This window comes from Odontesthes bonariensis, chromosome 22 (assembly GCF_027942865.1).
Source record: "Odontesthes bonariensis isolate fOdoBon6 chromosome 22, fOdoBon6.hap1, whole genome shotgun sequence".
Taxonomy (NCBI): domain Eukaryota; kingdom Metazoa; phylum Chordata; class Actinopteri; order Atheriniformes; family Atherinopsidae; genus Odontesthes; species Odontesthes bonariensis.
In genome coordinates this window covers 12,390,112-12,412,756 of record NC_134527.1, presented here as the reverse complement: position 1 = coordinate 12,412,756, position 22,645 = coordinate 12,390,112, and the positions used below count along the sequence as shown (strand labels likewise).

Below are 22,645 nucleotides of genomic sequence, written 5' to 3'. Positions count from 1 at the left end.
TCCAAACACTAGTTTCTCATTGTATTATTTGAAAAGGAAAAAAAAAAAAACCTCTCCCAGCCATAACTGATGGTGCTCGTCATCACTTCAAACATTCGTTTTATTTAGTCAAACTTGACACTGAACAATGGGAATATTGACAGTCATGTGTTGCGAACAGGCCAGGTTGTTTGAGTATTTTAGCGCATTGGTCTCCCAGGCGGGCTGTAGCTTTATGAAAGCTCTGTATTGTATTTCTTTCCTGTGCCAGAGCCAGTTTCCTGTGGTAGCTCCGTGTCAAACGACGATGACCCTACGCTTCCTGCAAGTCGCATGGAGACAAGCTTGCCACGAGCCCCGAAGCCTCACCCCCAGCCACGAGCAACCTCAGAGACCCCACTCTTTCTGTCCTCTTTCAAGTCATTCCCAGCTTTGTTCATTCCGGAGCTCAACTTTTTCCTGTCCCTCTAATGCTACTCCCAATTTTCTACCATTGTCGTTACTTCTTCTCCTCTGTTTGCCACCTTCACCACATTGCACCTCTCTCCTTTCCTTCTGTTTTCTTACTCCCCACCTCCTGCCTATCCACACCCCCTTTCTCCTTCGTGTTTCCACACCTCCTTTCCTCTCTGCATCCCTTCTTCCCTCCTCTCTTTGTCCCCCTGTCCAGGTCAGAAGAGGGTCTGTCAGACATTTCCTGTGCAAGCCACAGACTCAGACCACACCTTGTGAGGGGATTTCTGTAACTAGTGTCAGTGACGCCCTGTAGAAACATGGACATGCTCACTCGTGCCTGTGTGAATACATGCTGCTTAAATACATGGTTGTTTTTGGAAATTGGTTGTGACTTCGCTCTACTGAACTTGCCATCTGCACGATAAAAGAAAACTTGTGGGAAAAATGTTGAACACGCAGCACAGACAAGACATTCATCAGGGATTGTATCGGCGCTCCATCTAGAATAAACAAAAACAGAACAGACGTGTGTACTCTTACATACTCAAAGTCACTGTCAGCATGGAGCCGTCAAAACGTCTAAAATCAAGAACCTGCATTAAAAAAAAAGTAATAATAAAAAAAACAATTTTTTTTTTTAGTTAAATCTTTCGCAAAAAACCCCAGGGCCACAGCTCTGCTTCTGAGTATGAGAAAGCTGTCAAATCTTACATTACTGTTGGTCCCCGAAGAAATCAGCCACAAAGTAAGGGCTAAAGACTTGCCTTGACTGACGTCTGTAACGGAGCGAATCAAATAATGACCACTGCTAGTATATGTTCTCATAAGCCGATTTGAGTGCTGACAAAAACTGATCTTTCACTGTAAATGGTCTAATGGTCTGATGTTGGACCAAGTCCCTGTGATACGTGAGTGTGCACTGGCATTGTCCTCCATGTTCCACAGGCCGGCACGTCTGTGACTTGGCTTCACATCTCATTCCATTCAAGGTCATGAAAGCACGTACACACACACACACACACACACACACACACACACACATGCCTATAGCAATAACATGCTTTGCTGTGAATCTCTGCACACTACCCCTCTGGTCTTCTTCCAGTCCAGGTCAGAGGGAGGAAGTGAGCTGAGAGAAAAGGAGGAAGCAGAAGCAGCTCTCACAGGCTGCAGGTACTGACCCTGAGCCTTGACCTCCAACCTCACCCTGCATGACTCTGACAATAAAGACTGACAAAACACAGACGGACACATACATCTCCAAATACCTGTTATTACTAAGGTTAGAGCATGTTTAAAACTTTGATCCCATCATAAGACAACTCAGTTATTATCAAACTTTTGAAAAAAATTAAGGAAAAAAAAGACTCAAGTATTATAATTTATATCTTTATTATCTGACAACAATAATAACAGTATGTTGCTTTTGTTCACTTATTAAATTTACAGAAGTGGTAAGGAAAGGCGTATGGATTCATGGACTTTCTTCTCACCATCATCCATCCTTCTTTCCTTTATCAAACTGATTGACAAAGATGGAGGTACAGCTGTTGAAAAGACTGTTCAGGCATGAGCCCTGTCCAAATCCAACCAACTCCACAGATAAAGATGCTAAAACCAGCATCATCAATGCTTGTGTTTGAACACGAGAGATATAAACCCTTCAAGTATCATCGATGTCTTAATACTCACAAGTAGTAATGCTGTTTTTGGACAGGACCCATGGCTTTGGAGGGTGACTGATTTGTTGTTGTTGTTTTTGTTTTTTTGTTTCTTTTAATTCTCTCCTGGAGCTGCCTCACCAGTTCCAGAAGAATAACCTGCTGCCATGTTTGGCAGGCTCCAGTTTGCCCTCGATGGCGGGGTTGGGCTCAGGACGAGGTCTAGAATGGTAGGGGTTCTCTGGGACGGGCCTTGAGGTCGACACTTTGGTCACCTGTGGAATGAAAGGAACACAGCAACAGTGTGAACACACGAGACATGACTGTCCTGCAAAGGTGTTTACGAGGAGATGCTTAATGTTAGAGGGACTTCTTCAGCTGGAAGCGTAATTAATGTACTAATATGAGACCTGACATCTACATTACATGTTAGCAAAGTGTATAACTAGATGGTAAATTGAATTAAAAAAAACATTAACAGATAAAATGAACATTTTGCTCCCATTGTAAATTGAATAGCTTTGTTTGTGGACCAGTCAGATATAACAAGCAGCCTGAACATGGACTCTACAACAGGAACAACATTGACAATAAAACATCTCAGTGTCTGAGAAGTAGAGTAAAGGTACATTTCCTTTATCCATGTCTGGTTCTTGCAGCTCTTCCCAAATATCATGATTTACACCATAAATGTAATCATCAAACCTAAGATTTTTCTGCTTAAGTTGGTTCCTAAAAAACAGAAAACCTTATATATTTTAAAGCGAATTTCAGGATGCTTTGTGCTACTGATTTTATTTCAGGATAACCTTCAGTCTGACTTGAAGGAACATCTTCATTAAAGATGTTCTGGGCACCTGGTCCCAGGTATCTTTCCACCCCCACATTATCTTGGCTTCATCCAAGACTGGATATCTAATCTTCAAATTGGGCCAAACACATCCACCACTAATTTTCTCATCCAAATGTAGTTTACTACCATCACTTCAAAAATGTGTCACGAAATCTTTTAATTTGTTTCATGATCCACAGGAAACACATACTACTGTACAGACATTTTAATCACAATCAGTGAGATTGTCAGAGAAAAGGTGCTTTTGTTTCCTTCGTTACGTGATTTGACAGTGTGCACAACAGCTCTGACAAGTGTGATTCAGCCAGAAAGCTGATTACAGCCATCAACAGATTGCCAGGTTTTTATCTTTCTAAACACTGCACAAAATGTCCAAAATCTGCTGACAAGATCACCTTTTGGTCCTTTCTTGAATGTGGACATGTAATTGGTGCTTGTGAGACATGAAAAATTGCATGAGAATTGTGAGAAAGACCTTAAAAACTCCAATTTAACTGGGGGAAGGTAGAAAAAAAAAAAAAAAACACTTAAAACACATAATTTGCCTGCTCAGGACTGTAACTGAATGAGAATGCTGTGCAGATGCAATCAGGGCCTCTTCCACAGCCTACAATAGGCAAGAATAGGGCCCATCAACCAAGCTGCTCACTTTCTAAATGCACATTCAGTCTCACCTTAGATAGATCTCCCAGTTCAGGTCTCTCCCAACCAAGTTTATCAAGGACGCAGCTGTCAAAGGATTGCTGCTGTTTACGGCAGTGACGCAGTTCTGCCATGTTGGTATAATCCAGGCAGGTCCAGTACTCTGTGAAGGACTCAGCACAGTTCCCCTTGATTTGTCTGAAAGGCACAGCGCAGACAGAAATCTCAATCAGACTTAAATATGCGTCTTAAGGTGGCTGGCAGTTGTCAGACACAAAAGAATCAAACCAGGCCCCTGGTGCAATTAAACTTTTCTAAAAATGTGTTCCCATTACAATAATTGCTGGCGTTTCTGTCGTTTTCCCCCCGTTTCTAAGAGGGTCACCACAACATGTTTGTTGCACACTCACAAAATCTCCTAAGTTAATACATGGGCTTCAGGACAAAGCTCGGTCTTCAACTTTTAGTAAACACCCACTCGGCATTTAAGAGTGATACATGCCAGACCACCTCCTCAACATTTTATGGACACAACAGACTGCATGAGAACCTATTCATGTCCAGAAACTAAAGTTTTTTTGTTTTTATCCAATCCAAGGAAAGAAAGATTACATAATCACATTCAAAACATACGTAATCAGGTCTACTTTGCTACTTAGTCTTATTTATGTGCAAACTATAGTGTGTACTGAGAACAGACCAACTTGTATTCAATAACCATGAAAACTTGAATATCTTCAATATATTGTAGACAAATACAGGGTCAGTAGATGTTTCATCCAAATACAAATTCTTACTAGTTATATCTCAGGCCATCCAGAATAAACACGGATAAAGACATTCACGAAGGACAACTATCATTAACGTCTATCCTTAGTTTGGACAAGAATCTTTAAACAATCCTCAGCTTTGCTCTACTTTTTCCATAAAATCTTGTTGCTCACTTCCATCCCAGATGGTGCGTATATCCCTAAGTATCGCCGGCTTTTTCTTTTCTACTCCTGCGGCGCTTTGTGCTACTGATTTTATTTCAGGATAACCATCGGTCTGACTTGAAGGAACATCTTCATTAAAGATGTTCTGGGCACCTGGTCCCAGGTATCTTTCCACCCCCACATTATCTTGGCTTCATCCAAGACTGGATATCTAATCTTCAAATTGGGCCAAAAAATCTTGTTGCTCACTTCCATCCCAGATGGTGCGTATATCCCTAAGTATCGCCGGCTTTTTCTTTTCTACTCCTGCGGCGCTACCTTTAAATTACAAATCATCCTGCTCGGCCAAAACGTCTCTACAGGACTCTACATCCCATCATGATTCGGAGAGCTTAATAGCAGGACAAGACAAAGGACAGGAAACTTCTGAAATTTTTCTGTGTATGCTTAACAACTTCAAACTCTGGAAGAGCAACTGTCCAGAAGCAGTATTTGCAATTTCGGACCACATTTTTGACCCGCATGTCCATCACCGAGTAAGAAATACAAAAACTCTCGACCACAAACCTCTTCTGACCCCAGTTTCACATGAACTCTCAAAGTCTGTACTCTGTTGGCTCCAGCGTTAAGCCACATTCTCAATCACTCTCTGACCACAAGCAAACTGCTCAGTTTTGCAGATGACAACAGTGCAGCAACCTTCAGCAATGAAAATGGAATTATTCTGCCTGATCAACTGAGTATCACCTTTTCTGTCAAATATCATTAAAACCTTTTTTTTTCAAACCAATGCAAAAGGAGAGATCATGTTCTCATTGTTTCACCATGATGTACTACTGTGTCTGAAGCAAGCGCTGTGGACTTCAAAACCGTTTCATCTGTTTGGACCACGATCGTTTGGAACCAAAAATACAGAAAACAAAGGATTTAAGTTACCTGAAGAAGTTAAGCGCACACGCGTTGACCTTCTGCCCTTCTTCTAGACACTTCCTGGGGTCCTTCTCCTCCCATCGGCAGAGCATGAACTCCTTGTTGGGTTGGTCGCACTGGGAGCCATAATGGTGGGCGGCAGCCTTTAGCACGGCAGAGGACACGTTTATCTGGACAGCGGAAGAAGCAGAAACACACACACAAAAAAAAAAGAAAAACATTCAATTACTGAAAAGAAAATAAAGAAATAACTTCATCATAAGGCTCTCATATGAGAACCAATTGCAGGAAGCAGGATTGGTCAATAATGTTGCTGATCACTGATCACATGGTGAATTTGAAGCCTTTGATCTATCATGTCACCATTTTCATAAAATTCAATGATGAGTATAAGATTCAGAGAAGAATGTATCATGATTTCACAGCATTTTTCATGAGGCATCATATCACTCTTTTAAACCACAACAGCCTGTTTTTGGTTGTTGCTAACAGCTTATAGCTTAAAAAATACAGTTTTCTTAAAGCAAAAAAAAAAGCAGCAGATAACAACAACACACCAAGTTAACAATAAATTAGACTAAATCAATCAAATGTGAGCATTACCCTGAGGCCTACTCATCCTCTCCATTTTGTTTTGCTTAATTTTGTTGTTTAATAGGCCAGGAATAAACCACCACTTGGTCGCGAAGCATTAAACTGCTGGGTTGCCACAAGTGTAAAGCACAGGGCAGAGGAGAAGAGTACACATGAGCAAAGCGTTCACAAACAAGTTCAGTGCCAGTTGCAAGGCAACCAAATCCAGGAAGTAGATACTTTTTCCAGCTGTCAAACTGTCAGAGAAACACCAGCATTACTTTTACTGAAGGGACGGGCATGAGCATCAGCTAAGAGGAGACGGGATCATTATATTCGCAGGGCAAGATATAAAACATGTGAAAATGTTCACTTTTCCATAATTATACTGAATGCAGCATTGTTTGTAGCATGCTGTGGTGTGTGTGATATTCATACAAGGAAAGTGAGAGTTGTGTGTATGCCATTAATATGAATATAAAAAGCAGTTGAGAAATAGCTTCAGTAATGCTGTGTGTCCATATGCGTATTAGCAATGTGCAAATTAAATGGGGCATGGACTGAATTTATAGAGCACTTTTCTAGTCATGTTGACCACTCAAATCTTTCGCACTAAAAGCTGCTTTCACACACTCATACAGCACTTCTCAGTCTGTACGAGTGCTTTCTATCACACTGATGAACACATCGGATGCAACGTGGGGTTCACCGTCTTGCCAAGGAAAACTTCAACATGTGGTCTGAGGAAACTGGGAATCGAACCACCAAACTTTTGATTGGCAAACAACTGCTCCAATTACTTTACCCCGAGTGTCTGTCTTAAGATTCAGTTTTGACTGATAAAAGAAAAATTATAGGAAAAGAGGAGAAAAACTAATATCCTGACTGTTGGACGAAGGGTCCACCCATGCCTGTTTCAGACAGATTAACACCCATTTTAACAGGTTTATTGAATTTATGGTGACACAAACACCTGCAGTTACCTGCAAAGATTTAATACCTTATTTTCCAACTGATCGACGCACTCTTACTTTTTTATGCAACTCGTTCATACAAGAGAGAACAAAAGCAGCAATGCAGAAGTTATGCAGAAAATTTACGGTTTACAGATTTTTCCCTCCAAATGCTCATTTAAATTTACTGTTAGTCATGGCACACAAAGAGTATTGAGTTGAATTGTGTATAAATACTGTGTATACATGGTTTGAATGACTGTTTTTAGTTTTAACTTCTGTTCAAATCTACTTCTGTAGACAGTTGGTCTAAAAGAAATTACTCCACTGCACGCAAGTGCTTGATAAAAATGACAAGACAAAGATTTATATCAGAAGACAGAAGGATTTATTCTCAAACTTCTCCAAAGGTTTTCTCCATATGTGCCTTGATGAAGAGGAGAATTAATTTTATGAATGATCCCAGATTTCTTGGATCTTTAAAACAGTCGTTGGACTGATAGTCCTGAAATCATATATCCGTAAGGTAAAGCCCAGAGGAGAGCAATTTAGAAGAAGACTTAGTGCACTGGCTCCTGGGATTCGGTCCTCCCACTCTGACTTTGAGTAGAGCATATTTTGGTGGAAAGCTAGCTTTTCAGCTTTGGCACTGACTATGCCTATCTGTGAATTCCCTGCGACCTATTAAGTAACAAGTAGTTAGTAGAAAAGGATCTTAAAAAAATCATTTGGGAATATTTTTCTTCTAACTTTGTTTCCCTGATGCAAATGTCTTTTCAGTTATTTTTCCATTCTAGATTTAAATAATTTTGGATGACTTTTACAGTGTTTTTTGAGCCGTTTTATTCTGGAGTTGTTGTGAATTGGTTTTGTTTATTTTCTTGTGTCAACAATTTTTAAAACTGCAGTCAAACATTTAGTAGCGGGATGGATTATTACTCACACATCTAATTTGTTAGCCTCTTTCTGACACTACTTTCAGTGCAAACCATCTTGCTAAATTTCCAATGTATAACAACCTCTAGCTTAGCGGGAGGAACGAGTCCTCTTTTTTTATTTTGTATTTGTATTTTTTATACAAATGTATTTGCCTTTTATGTCCCAACAAAATTCTGATGGTGCCGCTCAAAAAGATAATTGTCTGGAAATGCTAAAACATCTATGCTAGATAATAACCATCTCTGCGAATATTTAATTCTCTGCGCAATAATGCTGCACCTTCATCCACGGGATCGTTGTCAAAAGGACATGCCATGTTCGTGAAAAAAATTGCCTCCTACTGTGCCTAATGGACTTTTAGAAGTGGAAGAACTAGGCTACGCCAAAACTCGCTCTGCTGACTGAATGAATGAGGAAATCAAATGCCGTGTGTGGCTGAGAGAGGGCGGAGACAGAGAGAAACTCGAGGTTCATTGAGAAAAACCTGGTCCCGACCAGGTTGAACCTGCTTTGTGAAACGGACCTCTGGTCTAGTCTGTCCTGGATCAGCTAGTTTCTCTGACACAGCCCCAAATGTGTTGCTGGGTTCATAGATTGCCATTTTGCTGCGTTAATCTGGGGCAGTCTTATGAAATTCATACTATTCTTGAAAATGTGAAATTGATAATCATCAGTTATCATAATTCATTATCTTTATGCACCAAGAATAGCGCTGAGATGCAAAACACACAACGGTGGCCACATAAAAAAACAGAAGGTATTACTGTTTTCTGAAATTGAGTTGTTTTTTTTTTTTTTTTGCTTTTTGGCTAGAATTTGAACAATGTGTTTTGCATTTCTGTACACCATAGGATTTTTCTAAACAAGAATTGAAGCTACTTGAGAGGTTCTTGGAAGTATGACAATTGCAAAAGACTGTAAAAATAGTGAGGAAAATATATCAATTAATGAAGCATTGGTGAAGTTCTAATAACATTTACTACACGGTAAATAGGGATTATCTATTAAAAGTTGTTAAACAATGGATTTGGAAGAACTTCTGAATCCTTATGATAATCTTATAGAGGTGATTCAGATATGCAGCCTTCCTTTCAAGTTTATGCAGGGTTTCTAAAACAGAAACTTGCTTCCAAAAATGATCAGAATTTTTAAATGCCTTTATTATGCATGGCAAAATTAAAAAACTGAGCAACGTGTGTCGTGAGTCTTCACCAGGGTCATTGTCGGCCGACCGAGAGCTTTATTTTGTCCGGCGTGAAGTTGAAAAGAAAAACGAACGCGTGCTTTCATCTGTTTACTACCTCATCGAGTGCTGGGCGGACAGAGTACTGACAATATCACCTGACTTCCAAGGACAAGTTCTTAAACCGACTAAAATACGATATAAACCAGCCGGAAAATTATTCGACAGTAGCTGTTCTGACGGCATTGCCTTCTCATGGGTGAGATGACAAAGTCATTTAAATATGACAAGTGTTGTACAAAAGTTGTAGGACAAAGTCACCGTTAACACCATTCACTGTGGTTATGGAGAAAACCCTAAACACCCCACCACATTTCACCACGTCCGAGTGCACCAAGCAATATAATCGTCAAATATTTGACTGAATTATTTTAACTCATTTTCACCACTGTGATGACTACAAGTAGGTAACGCAAATGGTCAAAGTTAACAGGCACTGAGCCAAGCAGCAGCTAGCCGGCTAGCTTGCTTGTTAGCTAGCATGTTCTATTTTAGCTAAACAATAACTGCTGCTCACCTCATCCACCTTCAGCTCCTGCAGTGTGGGGATTTCCACGGTCGTGGGCATGGCTATGTGCCTGTACAATAAAACAAGCGCAGAAAATCAAATAAAGCTAGCGAAAAACATTCAAGGTCCTCCTCGTCTGACTCAGAGACGAGCGACGAGGCAACGGAGAAGGTCAGTTTACTTCGCCTGCTGCCGACAGTAGGAAAGCGCCGTCTGATGACGCGATCGAGAGTGCGACCAGGAGCCGACGTCGCATGCGCACTAGAGCAGTTTGAAAAATTTAAATTGGATTAAATTTGATGTTTTGTCATATCGCATATTGAGATTTTGAAAATGAATACATTGCACAAATGATGCATTGCTTATTATTCTTGAACGTTTCCAGGTCTAGTTTGCCATGATGGTTTGCTGTTACCGCGTTGTCGTGGTAACTGTACAGTGTACACAAAACAAGGCGTTAAATGTGGCTCGTATGTTTGTATTTTTAAAGAGAGGAGAGTTCGTCAATATATTGATGGAGTATATTGGAAGCAAATACACAGGAAGTACAAAAAATGGCAGGTAAATGCATAAAGTTTTTTTATTTGTTGCCTACTGTAAAATAAGGGTTTAAACAACAACAATCAAAAGAAAAAGACAGATGACAAAGCAGCGTCTCTCTTCTCTCTCTCAGAATGGATGGAAAGGGTGAATACACTTTTCCCACAGATACTAATTATGTGGGAGAGATGAAAGACGGGATGTTCCACGGCAAAGGAGTGCTCCTCTTTCCAAATGGAATAAAATATGAGGCCACCTGGGAAAACGGAAAAGCTAGACAGGTGGGAAGTTGTGTGTTACTGCATGCATGTCAGATTGTATACATCTATGACTGTGTGTGTTTTACATTGGTCATAGCTGATATTACATCTGGAAGTGATACCTGCCAGCTTATTACTCTTAATGCAACTACCTGTTTGTTTAGACAATGCTTCTCAAGCAAGAATGTCTGTTCTGGAGGGATTTTCTTTCTGTTTCTGAACCTGTCCTCCCCCTTTATCCTTTTAATTTGACAATCAGCAAGCATTTAAGGAGTCTAAAATATTGAGATTCTTTGTGTGTTTCAGTGACTAAAATTCTGGTGTTCGACCACATGAATTTAGATTAAAACTGATAATTTATGTGTGGCCTAATAATCTCTGAAATTTATAGATTTAAACTTCATCAAAGCATGCTATTATGTCAAGGGAACAACAGAGGCCTAACATTTGCCAGAAAGAAAACAAAGCAGATTCTAACTCACCAGCAATTTTTTTTTTTTTTTTTACAAATGATCCACTTTAAAGCTGCAGTCTGCAGGATTTGTTGTTGTCATACGTAAAGTCCCAATTTTTGGCATTTTAAGAGTTTACATGATCTATCAGAACGCTTGAAGTTGAAAACGGTGACCTCCATAGTCGCAAAATGCAAGAAATGCTTATTTTTTAACCGAAAAATAAAAAGTTATTCAACTTCCTGTCCCGCCCCATCAAAACACATGAGAACTCGTGCACGTCTACGTGCACGCCAGATGCGCGTACATAACTCCTCATTCATCAACTCACCTGTCATTTGCGATCATGGAAGACACAGTAAGTAGACTAGCCCGTAATGAAGTTCAATAGTCTAGATAAATAAGCGTGGGGACGAGCCTACCTTGTATCGCGCGTGCACAATCGGTGATTGACAGGCAGCAGAGCCCAGCTCGTAACCTGATTAGTTACCTTTTACCGGTCCGGTCTGCAATTTTGTAAACAAACCTGCTGGCTTTGGAGGGACCTAGCGGGACATATAGAGGACCTAGAGAACTCTTTTTTTTTTTGTATTGGGGTATTTAATGTACTACTTTCAGAATCCCCGGACAGTTCCAGGCATTATGCTTGAAAAAGAGTAGCAGACTGCAGCTTTAATAGAAGTTTTTTCTCTTTATATGTAATCCCCTTAACTATGCACTATGCAATAACAGAATTACTGCTATTATTCAGTGGTGGCAAAGTGTACAACTGACACAGCATGGAAATTTTATCATCACAATTCCACTGCACAAAATTACAGAATATCATTGACTCATTCTCAGTAATTGTTTTAGCTTTCCTTAAACTCACAGACCTCTTCGGTTTTCTCAGTTGACCCAAAGCACCGAAAGACGTTTTTCTCAGCTCTGCATTTCTCTGGATATAGTTTTTGTTTTGTCGTCAGAGGCTTTTGAGATATCCATCTCTGAGAGTTCTGCCTCAAGCCAAAGACAATAGAGGGAAATATAAATTCTTTTGTGGGGCTTAAAGCACTTCAAACTGACATTTGAAAACCTCAGCAGCAACTTATCTCTTCAAAAACCATGTCTCAGGTATGCAGGATAACCCTCCGACCTCGCAGCAGCTATTTCTGCTGGAACTACTTTCTGTCGAAGGAAGGAAAAACCATGAGGTTTTTGCAGTATCTGACAGAAACATTGTTATTACTCTTCACTGTTTTAATTGTTTGTTTTTTTGTTGCTGTTGTTGCTGTTGTTTTTCTTCCGTCACCTGTGCAAATCACACATTTCTGGCTCAAAATGATGTCAACTGTTCAAATAGTGAAACATCAATAGTAATAAGAGTGAAATTAAGATTATGTTAAGATGAACTAACTATGACCAGTGTAAGTATCAATGTCTTTGCCGTGTGCTTCCTCACAAGGGGTCATTTACCTTTGCTGATGGTCTGCAGTACCAAGAGAATAACTGGGACTACTGCAACAGTTACGACAGGCGCTTCTACAGTGAGAGGTGCCACGGACTCAGACCTGCAGGTTGGAATGTTTTTTACTTGCTCAGATCATAGTTTTTCCTCCATCCCACTCTCATACAAAACACTCATATGATTTAACATTAAATCATTTGTAAATAATCAATACACATTGTTCTTGAGATTGGAAGGATAGAATAAGAGGAATAACCCGTCTGTACAATTTAGATTGATAATTTCCACGTCAATCAAACCCCTGTGTTTCATAGCAAACACTTCAAACGCAACAAATCAAATACTGCAAAACTAAAACTGAGGCATTCTACTGTTTTTCTAAAATTGATGCAAACTTCTTTTTTTTTTCAATTTTTAAATGTGCAGTGACAACAAACCGCATAGTGTTTCCCCTCTGGGCTGGAGGATGTAGCATCCACGATTTCCAAAAAGAATTCCAACTTTTGATCAGTCAAAGCACAGAAGAGTTTTCCACTTCAGCTCAGTTTGTCCTAAACAAACTTGTGCATTATGTTGGTATATACTGTATCTTTTGCACGATAAGCCTCTCATTTGAGGATGCACCAATAAACTGTGTCTTTTGACAACTATTTTGGAGATGGTCCTGAGCCACTTTAGCGATTTCCACTGAAAATCATGCCTGTTTTCAATGCAACACAGCCCGTGCACTCAGAGATCACGGCCATCCAATATCTGATTTCAGTTTTTTTCTTGTGCAGTCCATCTTTAAACTAAATTTTGCACCAGACAAAATCTCCAAATTAACTGCAGTTAATCTTAGAAAATAATTTGACAGGCTGGATCTTATTAATGGAATGTTCCTTCAGCTCTTTCTGTTCATTATTATCTTTTAACACAGCTTCAGGAGTCAGGGTCTTTGTCCCGACCTGACATATAGACAGCTTGAAGCCACTAGAATGAGCTGAGATTTTTTAATCCAACTGCACTGGCCCAAATACCACATTGCTAATCTTGCTCAAAGACAGCAAATATCTCATTCACAGCAAAAGACCTGCTCTCTCTATGCAGGAGAATCTCAGATGACGGATCTACATCCTCCAAGAGACATTCCTGATGGGTGTTATGATTGTGGAGATGGTTTCTATGACCCTACTAGCAGAGTTGTCACTTCCTACTCTGGCAGATTCCTCAGGAATGCAGGTGAGACAGAAAATATTTTATACCTATATAAATATGTCTCACATGTAAGATCTATATTATAATCATATATTTTGTGAATTGTGTGTATTCCTTATGAGGTGCACCAAACAAGGCATTTTGTTGGTATAATCAGCCTGTATAACTGCATTTTTACAACAATTTGAAAAACGTACATTTTCCACGGCTTATATCACTTCAGTTTGTTCGATTTTCTTCCACTAACTCGACGCTAATTTAGCTCCATCTGATTGTTGAGTTACATCCAGGCATCGAGGCCTTTTGTACCACGGTAAATTAGAAAGAGGAAAGTCAAGAGCAAACACAAATTATGTACAATATTTCAATGCAGCACATTTCAGTAAAATATTGATAGAAATGGAATATATTTATTTAGTAACTTAATAAAGCTGTACAATTTGTTTCCATAATTGCCCATAACTCCAAACAATGATAATTCTGGTGATGTTGTTGATATTTATTGAACCTCTGTCTGGCATTTGCAACACTTATGTGCATCAGTCTGTCTGCAACAAGCATAGATTTTAACCAGTGTTTAAAACAATAATGTTATTTGCTGAATTTCACATTTTTTCCATTTTACTGTTTGAATTGTTGGTTGATAAAGTTGGATTATTCAAGGAAATGAATGTTTACTCAAAGATCAACAGGTTTTGCCGTTCACATTAGTACAGCTAAATTAATCAATGCATACATTTTTCCAACAATCTAAATTTTCTGAGAGCAGGCCACACTGGATAGAGTCAGAAAAATCAAATATAGGAAAAGCTTAAAGATTGACCGAATAATTTATTTCATATGATAGGCACAATAGAGAAAGTTTATAATCCCATGAGTTCTATAATGAAATCTGCACACGAGTGGTGGAGAAGTAGGGGGAGGAATGGTGATGAAAGTTTGTCGGGAGGACCAATGGACACTGGTCTTGATGAAAATTGATATGGCTCTGAAATGTCCGCAGCAGCAGAGAAATGAACAGTTATTAAAAGACAGCAATTAAATGATTGGACCAGAGACAGAATTAGAAGCAAAATGAAGCTTTAGTAAAGTTACTGTAATTTAAAACTTGGTAAAGCACCTGTGCTGATTGTGGTTCATTTAGGACCTTTTTCCTTCACCCATTTTCAATTTTTCTTTGTCAAAAGTGGAAAATTGAACACAGATTTTTTCACTGATCGAGTGCCCAGTACAGAACTCTAACATCAGTGTCGTCTGTCACATGTCTAAAGAGGAACTCCTAAATTCTGACATCCTCTCCTTGTCAGGTCTTCCAACCATACATTTACAAGTTAAACGATGTTGCGTGAAGCTTGCACCGAGACCTTATCAGGCATGATTTAATTGTTCTAAACTTTGGTCCAGACTGAAAAATCAGCTTGTGAATTAATTCCCCAAAAATTATACATACACTGAGGATCCTCTGATTTTTACAGAGCCTCTTTGCCTGCTGAGGACTCTGTAGTCTTGATGTCTTTTTACTGCTGAGCAGTATCTTAACAAACTGCATGCAAAGAGTTTTACAATATTGCAGCGATCTATTCAAATCAGAATTATCTTATTCTTTCATCGTCAAATATGACAAAGTTCTACCTCTATGTTCTCCTCTAATGATTCCCAGTTCTAACTTGTTTTGAATATGAGACTTTTTTTCCCCTTTGAAAATGCATACATGTGTGAGGACAAGATTCCTGGCAAAAATGTATCTATGACTCGCTCGCAGCCTAAGGTAGAAACGTGTTTTGGGGCAGGATATTTGTATTCAGATGAGCCTTTTGAAAGTCAACACAAATGAGTTCCACAAGTACACGACTCTCGATTATGTGTAAAGACAGGAGGAACACAGAGAAGATCCACATCCTCACCAGATGTTGTCAGCACGTGTAAGAGCACAAAAACATGTTTTGTGATTGATGTGAGTTGCTCATCACCATTACAGCTCTGGTAGTGATTAGTGAAACCATGAAGAGATAGAGATATGGAGGAAGAGAGCAAGAGAGGACAAAAAGAAAATGTGTTTTTTGGAAGTCGAGATGAAAAAGAGGAGGAACTAAGTGCCTTCCAACAGTACACTGACCCTCTGTTTTCATTTAGATAAACATGGAGTCAAACAGGAACTATCTAATTGATGTGTGTCTTTTTTTCAGTGTTCATGTGCATGTGTGAGGAGGGATGTGCTCTATATGTGGCTCGAGCTACATATCACATACCCCATTTATGTCTATGCGTGCTCTCCCTTTTGTCTTGGTATACAATTCTTGAGAGGAAAGCTCCTGTATCCTGTATGGATTTATTTTTCAACCCTGGGAGGTGAAGGCATATTTGTCAGAGTGGGTGTGAAGACTGAATTTATTGCTTGGTGGCTTCCGTCCAGGATGAGAACTGCAATGATGATGGGACGCAGGGAAGACCCACCCTCCCAGTGGGGATGTTTGCTGCTGCAAGAAAGAGGAAGGAGATCCCTATGTGAGACGAGGGAAAATAGAGCCACTGAAGACTGACGTTTACAAAAGCTGCAATAATGATTCACATGAAATTGTTTTTAAGCACTGATGATTTACAATTCACCCCCAGGAAGTAAATAATGTTGCTAGGTATCGGTATAACTTCACTTAGTGGCCAAAACTGACCTTTTGCAAATACTTATCGTCCTTAGTTACTGTTGCTAACTTGAACAAACAGTTCATCTTGGAGTGGTGCCAAGTAGCAAAACAATAGGATTTGTTGCTAATATTCCCCTGGAGGTTATGGATTATTTTGGGAGTAGAAGAAATTTCTTGTCATCAACGCCTGCATGAAGGAGGTGTTGTCAAGAATATTAAGGCAAAATGTGAAAATTTAGAATGATAGATGAAATAGAAAGTGACAAGAGTGAACACAAAGCACCTGCAGTGTGTTCCAGTGTAAGATAGTACATCCAGTTTCACTCTGTCTATCTGCACAGGGACAAATTTATAACTTTACTGGGAGGAGCAGTCTATCAACTGGAAGCATCGACCATTAATAGCTTTGGTTGTATGTTTCGACACTGACCCCAAAAACCACTTCCTAGATGAAAGTCTTGGGAAAAGGATGTTCCAAATAATTTATTCAAACGACGATAACAATAATGGGATAATCAGCGTTTTACACAACGAAAGCTCGAAAGACTTGGCTGAACAAAATAGCGATTTAAAAATGAAAAGCTTGAGTTGACGTTTTCATCCAAAACACCATGAAATCTTTCTCTTAAAGATGTAACCTGAGGCTTTGCTAAACCACACTATCCTCTCTTCACCAAATCATACAAATAAGGAAAAACTGGAAGCGAAATCTTATCTTGGAGCTTCCCTCCAAGCCCTCAAAAAAATTGCTAATACAGTAGGTATGTCTAGCTATATAAATTTCAGTTAAAACTGTCCTTTCTTGACTCAGACCATTTCCCTATATTCGGGGAGTCATTTTAAGAGAACGATTTTGAAAAGAGGGAGAGAGGCTGTGCACTCTAATATGAACATATAAACGCCGCTCTGTCTTCACATTGCAAGTAGTTGTTTATTGCTGTATTACAGTTTAAAATATTGTAAATCGGAACATTATGATTTCAGTAGAATGTTGTGTTTGATGTATTTCACGTTTTCTGCTTATGTTGGTTTTATGCTTGATAAATCCTAACATAGATAATCTGTTACACTAGAAACCTTAAACCCTGATTATGCTTGATGCATTGCATGAGTGTGTTTAACTGAACCATTTATATGGTTCAGTTAAATGGTTCAGGTGCAGTCTTCATCTTAAACAGGATCCTAAACAGGATGAAGACTACATTGTCTTCTATTGAGGATTAAGACACTGCAGTTTTCCTCGTAAACAGGATGAGGACTGCACTGTTACTACAGAGAAAATGAAACTGCTATACAGCAGGAATTGCTCAAGAAGAAGTCATGAAGTACAAATTACATACGCAAATATAACTATACAGCTTCAACTGATCTCTTTTACTTTTAACCGTAATTTCATGTTTTTGTGAAAACTGCACCAAACCTTGGTTCTGATAGATGCAGAGCTGCTCACACTCTCTTGCCTGCAGCTCTCCTATTTTTCAAATGTACCATTTGAGCCGCCCCGTGACGAGTTACAAAAATCAGGAGGTGCGCAACAGACCAAACTAAGAACAAAGTGCTCAGAGCACCTGATGTCTTGAGGTCAATTTCATTGCCAGCCACCATCGTCAACTTTGCAAAAATTCAGCAGTGACTTTGCATTAGAATTTAAAGAAAGAAAAAAATATGTCTGCTTATATCTCCACCCTAACAAATTCATGTTAATACCGTCAGCTAAAGAAAAACAGTGCATGCAGATTCCGTTTCAGTCAGTCAGTCATCGCCTGTGGCCCCATCTGGGGAAAAGGCCGCTAATCAGCTCTCTCCATACATCTCGGTCCTTGGCCAATCTTTCCAGCTGTCTTCATGTCTTGCCGCAGATTTATTTTACTCTAGATAAAATAATGACTTTAACTTTTACTGTTAGTTATATAAAGTGAAATAGATTTTTTTTAAATTGACTTATTAGCAATCTGACTTGGGGGGGGGGGGGGGGGGGGGATGAGGGACTGTATCTCTAAGGTTGTATAATCTCTCCATTATACAACCTTGTTTAATGACAAATTAACAAAAAATTAATTAACTCTTGAATTCTAGAAGTTATCTCAACTAATTCCTCAAAACATCACAAAGATTTATTAACTGTTTTATTTAAGAAAGTATGTGAAAAGTATTTACTGTGTGGTGTAGATGAGCGACAGGTACGAGGTGTTGACTAAAATGACCTTGCAAGCCAAGGGAGTGATCTTTTTTAGCTGAATGAGGAGAATTGCACTCACTAACTGAAACAGTTAGCCCCACCCACATCTGTTAGTGTTGGTTATGGTTTTTGTAGGTGCAAATTTACAGAATCATGTGTTGTTGAATCGAGGCTGTGGACTCAGAAGAGGACTTTTAAGTGTGAGAAACGAATGGAGTTTAGAAAACCGACTCTAAAAGTTTGGCACACTGAAGTGGCTTCAAGTGCAAAACCACCAGTGGTCAATAGGGGCTGGCTTCAACAGACAGCTACTTAAAAAAGTGCTTTCTTCTCTTATGAAATGTTAAGTCAAGTCATTAAGGTGTTATTCCCTAATTCAGCTTTTTAGAATAATTTCAGAAATAAATAGATTTTAGGCCTTAAATATATGCATTTTTCCCCAATGAAGTTTCCAGTATTGTTCACCAGCTCCAACCTCTGGTTCACATGGTCACCTCGGCCTCCAACAAGACAAGAGAGTGACAGACAAATGCTGAACGAACTTGAGGTTTTAAAACAGCAGTTCACAAACCAATGAGTATCATCGCAATGGCTACATTAACAAACAGAATCATATCATTCCCTCTCTGCTTGTCAAGCTGCAAGTTAGCATGGTGGGCTATAGCCAATCCATCTCTGTCTACTTAATCAAGTTAAAGAATGATCTGCGCAGCCGATTAAATTTGGTTGTTTATCATTTGTCTCACTAGACATTTTTTTTGCATTTTGTAAACAAATATTTCATGAAAGAAACAACAAAAACATTTGTCTTTATAAATATTCACTGGTGGCAGACATCTGGTGTGATTTAAACTACAAATAGAGCAAGATTAAGATTAAATATTGGGATATCTCAGGTGACAAAGTTTTGTGTGTGTGTTTATTCTGTTAAATATATATATACGTAATGGGAAAACCATTAAAAAATGCAATAATCTAATGGCGATCAATAATTAATTTTGGTGTTTTTTTGTCTTTTTCATTTTGAAAAGAGCTTTACAACAAACAAGTCCTTCCACCTCAATGTGACAAAACCAGCCCAGCTTAATTGAAGCTGACACACTACTACAGGAGGAAGTGATTACCATTAAATCTGCAACACAAATCACATAATCAACCAGCTAAATATTTTAAATAAAAACAACTCAGGAGGCTGTTCTTATCTGATTTCCAGCAGACTTCCAGAGACATACAATCATATTTTAATTAGTTGTTTCTTATAAAGATGGATAGTTAAGTTTGGAGGTTCAACGTGGGAGATTTGCAAAATTGTAATGAGAGAGAATGTGAGAGAAAAAAAATGTATAGGTCACATCTGCATCTGCACAATCAAATCTCCACCACTGACTGATTGAGCATGTTCTGTTATTACAAACAAACACGCACCCCGTGAGCTGTGTAAACTGTGTTCTCGCTTGGCAACAGGCAGCTCCAGAAGGGGCCGTGTGTTGCCATATTATTTGTAGCACCTTCCTGTTTCTGGAATAACTGCTTCCATTTGAAACCGTGCACAGAACGAGCTCGGCACTGAAAACATTCCTCTGCCAAGGAAAACACCTCTGGTGACCAAATCGTGGCCCGCCTCCTTTGTCCCTGTCCAGTCGAGGTGTTTCACAGACAGATAAAATCAGCCTGGGCTCTGGGGAGTGGAGCATATATTCCCCACACTACCTTCCCTGAAACGCTTCCCTTTCAAACATCTTACAGAATTAGTTTTACCAAAAACCAGGATTCACGTGTTATTCCTGTGATCTGAAGCAGATGAATTATTCATTCGAAAGATCTGAATCTGGTATGTAAAACTACAGGCTGATGTGTTGACAGTGAACCGGAGACAGAGGACTAAAACATCTGTTTGAACGTTTGTTTTAGCATTTGCAATTTTGTTCGATTTTCTAAAATTCCTGTTCTAAGAAACAAAACCCGCATATAGAGCACAACGACTCGGAGAAAGTAGCTGAGCCCCTGCCTGCTGTCACTGGAGATGTTTTAAAGGGCAACACCTCTGAGTCTTACTATTTCCCTCTCAGTTTCATCGTCAAACCCAGCAGAGCTCCATCGCTGTTATGGTAAATCACCATAAGAGAAGAAAACACATTTTTGTCTTTGGTAATTGAAATAGTGTCTATGCCTTTGTGTATGTGTGGGAGGGTTAAATCACTGCCATTAAGCTGGAAGGAAACACTTTTCCCACTGAGTGTATTTTGAGGATTAAGATAAACAGACTTTAACAAGGTGCCATTATTGCTTCCACACACTCTCTCCCTGTGTGCGCTGAACAAAGATCAGCCATGCATGTTAATCCAGATAGACTACCAAAAACTGTTAAGAAATGTCTGTGTATTCTGTATAATGTTGAGGGTAAAGTTGTGTTTTTTTCTGGAATTTGGATATCAAGAGAACTATAGACGTTTTTTCTACTTTTAGTAGCACAGCTATAAATCAGCACTGACACAGACTGGTTAATCTAAATCACAAAAAAAACTAAAAAAAAAAAAAACTGTCCTCTCCTTGCACTGCATCAGAAAACCTAAATATACCAGCCACCTGTGCCCTCTGATAACTTAACGTACCAATTACAAGTGACTTAAATCCTGACATAATTGCGGCTGTACATTCTGAAGAGGGTAGAAGTACAGCAACTATGAAAATGTCCCAATCTGATTGTCATTAAGTTGTGGGTCCTGGTTAATTGAGGTCAGTCTCATGGCAACGTGGTGATATATTGGCTTCAATAATTACCTGTCCCACTTCCAAATGTGTCACAAAGACTGGTGAAAATGTTCGCTGTGGCAGCTGTCGCGTGGCCGACAGCACATTCAATTGACCTCGCGATCAGTGCAGGTAGAGGAGGGGGGGGTTATGCACTTGAAGTGGCTGTTAGAGTTGACGCCCATCGCTGGCAATTACACACAATCAGTCCGAGAGCCGCAGACCTGCTCCTCTGTACAATGGGGCCACGCGAGCGACGTGGAACCTGGGGGTGAGGCCCGCGAGCCGCTCAAGTGCGTGCAGCTGCGCGCGCTCCAGAGAAAGCTCACTTCCCCTGCAATTAGCTACTCATTTCAGTTTTTAACAAGGAGAAACTGGTTTATTATCAGCTCCTCTGGCGGTCGTTTCGTTTAAAAAAAAAAAAAAAAAGATTGCCGTCCATTTTTGGGCTTGTTATTTGTTGGTGTCTGAAGTGGCTCTAAGAAGTTATTTTCTACTAATTGTCAGGCTTATCTTGCTTTGACAGATTTAACCATGATTTGAATGGCACTTGAGTGTTGCAGCCTCACACACACACACAATGACATGCGGATAAATTATGCAGGGTACTGGTTATTAGACATTTTACGTTAAAGTGAGCTCCAAAAAAAAAAACAAATCGAGCACAGCCTCTTGCAGCGCGGCCTTTTTCACTAAAATGTGCGTTTGTAAGCACTTTTTGGTATTCATTTTGACTCGTAGCTGGGACAAACAACTATAAACACATTTTATTGTGCGATTTGTCTCTAAAACTATTGAAATAACTTCTGTGTTTTCCATCAACTCTTTCCAACAGATAACTCCGAACACGAGTGGATTGTGCAGACTTGTCGGAAGGCTTGGGATGAGGTTGGTGAACCTGAAAAATCCGTTGCACCCAGAAATAAGGAGAGCAACAATATCGACTGAAGTTTTTAAACTGTACCTATTTTAGCTTGGCATTCAGGACAACATTAAAATTTATTTGAATGAAAAGTCTCGCTTTGTTCTTTGATTTAGTTTAAAATGAGTCAGAATGACTGAATTTATAGGTCTATTTACTTTTGATAATTGCTTATTTTCATTTGATCACTACTTGCTTTACACTTTAGAAGTAGAAAATGCTGCTTTTGATTTAATGGGTTTCAATCATTTTACATTTTAGCTTTATAATACAATAAAATACACATCTGTAACAAAACAACACAACAGATTCTTGTTTTTTCACACACACGTAGTTCAGTGGGTGTGACACAGATTTGATGCAGTTGTAACCCCATATATAGGATTATTTTAGAGTTTACACAGTCCCATAAACAGAAAAATAGATAACATCCAAATTATTTGCCTGGCACATCTGATTGCAGTGTAAGTCGATGGTATGATACACTGCATTAAGGCTTTAATGCAGCAGTAGGCCATCAATGAAAAGTTAAGTGCTCTGCTAAAGATAAAGATTAGCAGAATATGCACAGTGCATGTCCCTT

At 39.3% G+C, this 22,645-nt stretch overlaps 2 protein-coding genes across 2 annotated transcripts; one reads left to right on the top strand and one right to left on the bottom strand.

Moving 5' to 3' along the window:
- Positions 1-1,810: 1,810 nt before the first annotated feature.
- Positions 1,811-9,889, bottom strand: ndufa8 (NADH:ubiquinone oxidoreductase subunit A8). The gene is made up of 4 exons (XM_075455247.1): positions 9,682-9,889; positions 5,463-5,626; positions 3,624-3,789; positions 1,811-2,371 (listed from the first exon to the last, which is right to left on the bottom strand). The coding sequence occupies exons 1-4, from the start codon at positions 9,730-9,732 to the stop codon at positions 2,234-2,236; spliced, it is 519 nt and encodes a 172-aa protein (XP_075311362.1). The 5' UTR covers positions 9,733-9,889; the 3' UTR covers positions 1,811-2,233.
- A 130-nt stretch (positions 9,890-10,019) lies between these two features.
- morn5 (MORN repeat containing 5) lies at positions 10,020-22,123 on the top strand. Its single transcript, XM_075456151.1, has 5 exons — positions 10,020-10,233; positions 10,346-10,493; positions 12,369-12,480; positions 13,461-13,592; positions 21,976-22,123. Exons 1-5 carry the CDS (start codon positions 10,070-10,072, stop codon positions 22,086-22,088), a joined length of 669 nt encoding a protein of 222 aa, XP_075312266.1. The 5' UTR covers positions 10,020-10,069; the 3' UTR covers positions 22,089-22,123.
- The last annotated feature ends 522 nt before the right edge of the window (positions 22,124-22,645 follow it).

Bases quoted from the DNA above. Each gene is read 5' to 3' on its own strand.
- ndufa8 (XM_075455247.1), bottom strand. From the start codon at position 9,732: ATGCCCACGACCGTGGAAATCCCCACACTGCAGGAGCTGAAGGTGGAT. The intron at 3,790-5,462 runs GTAACTTAAATC...TGTGCCTTTCAG, and splicing joins TGTGCGCTTAACTTCTTCAG to ACAAATCAAGGGGAACTGTG. The intron at 2,372-3,623 runs GTGAGACTGAAT...TTCATTCCACAG, and splicing joins AACTGGGAGATCTATCTAAG to GTGACCAAAGTGTCGACCTC.
- morn5 (XM_075456151.1), top strand. From the start codon at position 10,070: ATGATGGTTTGCTGTTACCGCGTTGTCGTGGTAACTGTACAGTGTACA. The intron at 12,481-13,460 runs GTTGGAATGTTT...CTCTCTATGCAG, and splicing joins CCACGGACTCAGACCTGCAG to GAGAATCTCAGATGACGGAT. The intron at 13,593-21,975 runs GTGAGACAGAAA...TCTTTCCAACAG, and splicing joins CAGATTCCTCAGGAATGCAG to ATAACTCCGAACACGAGTGG.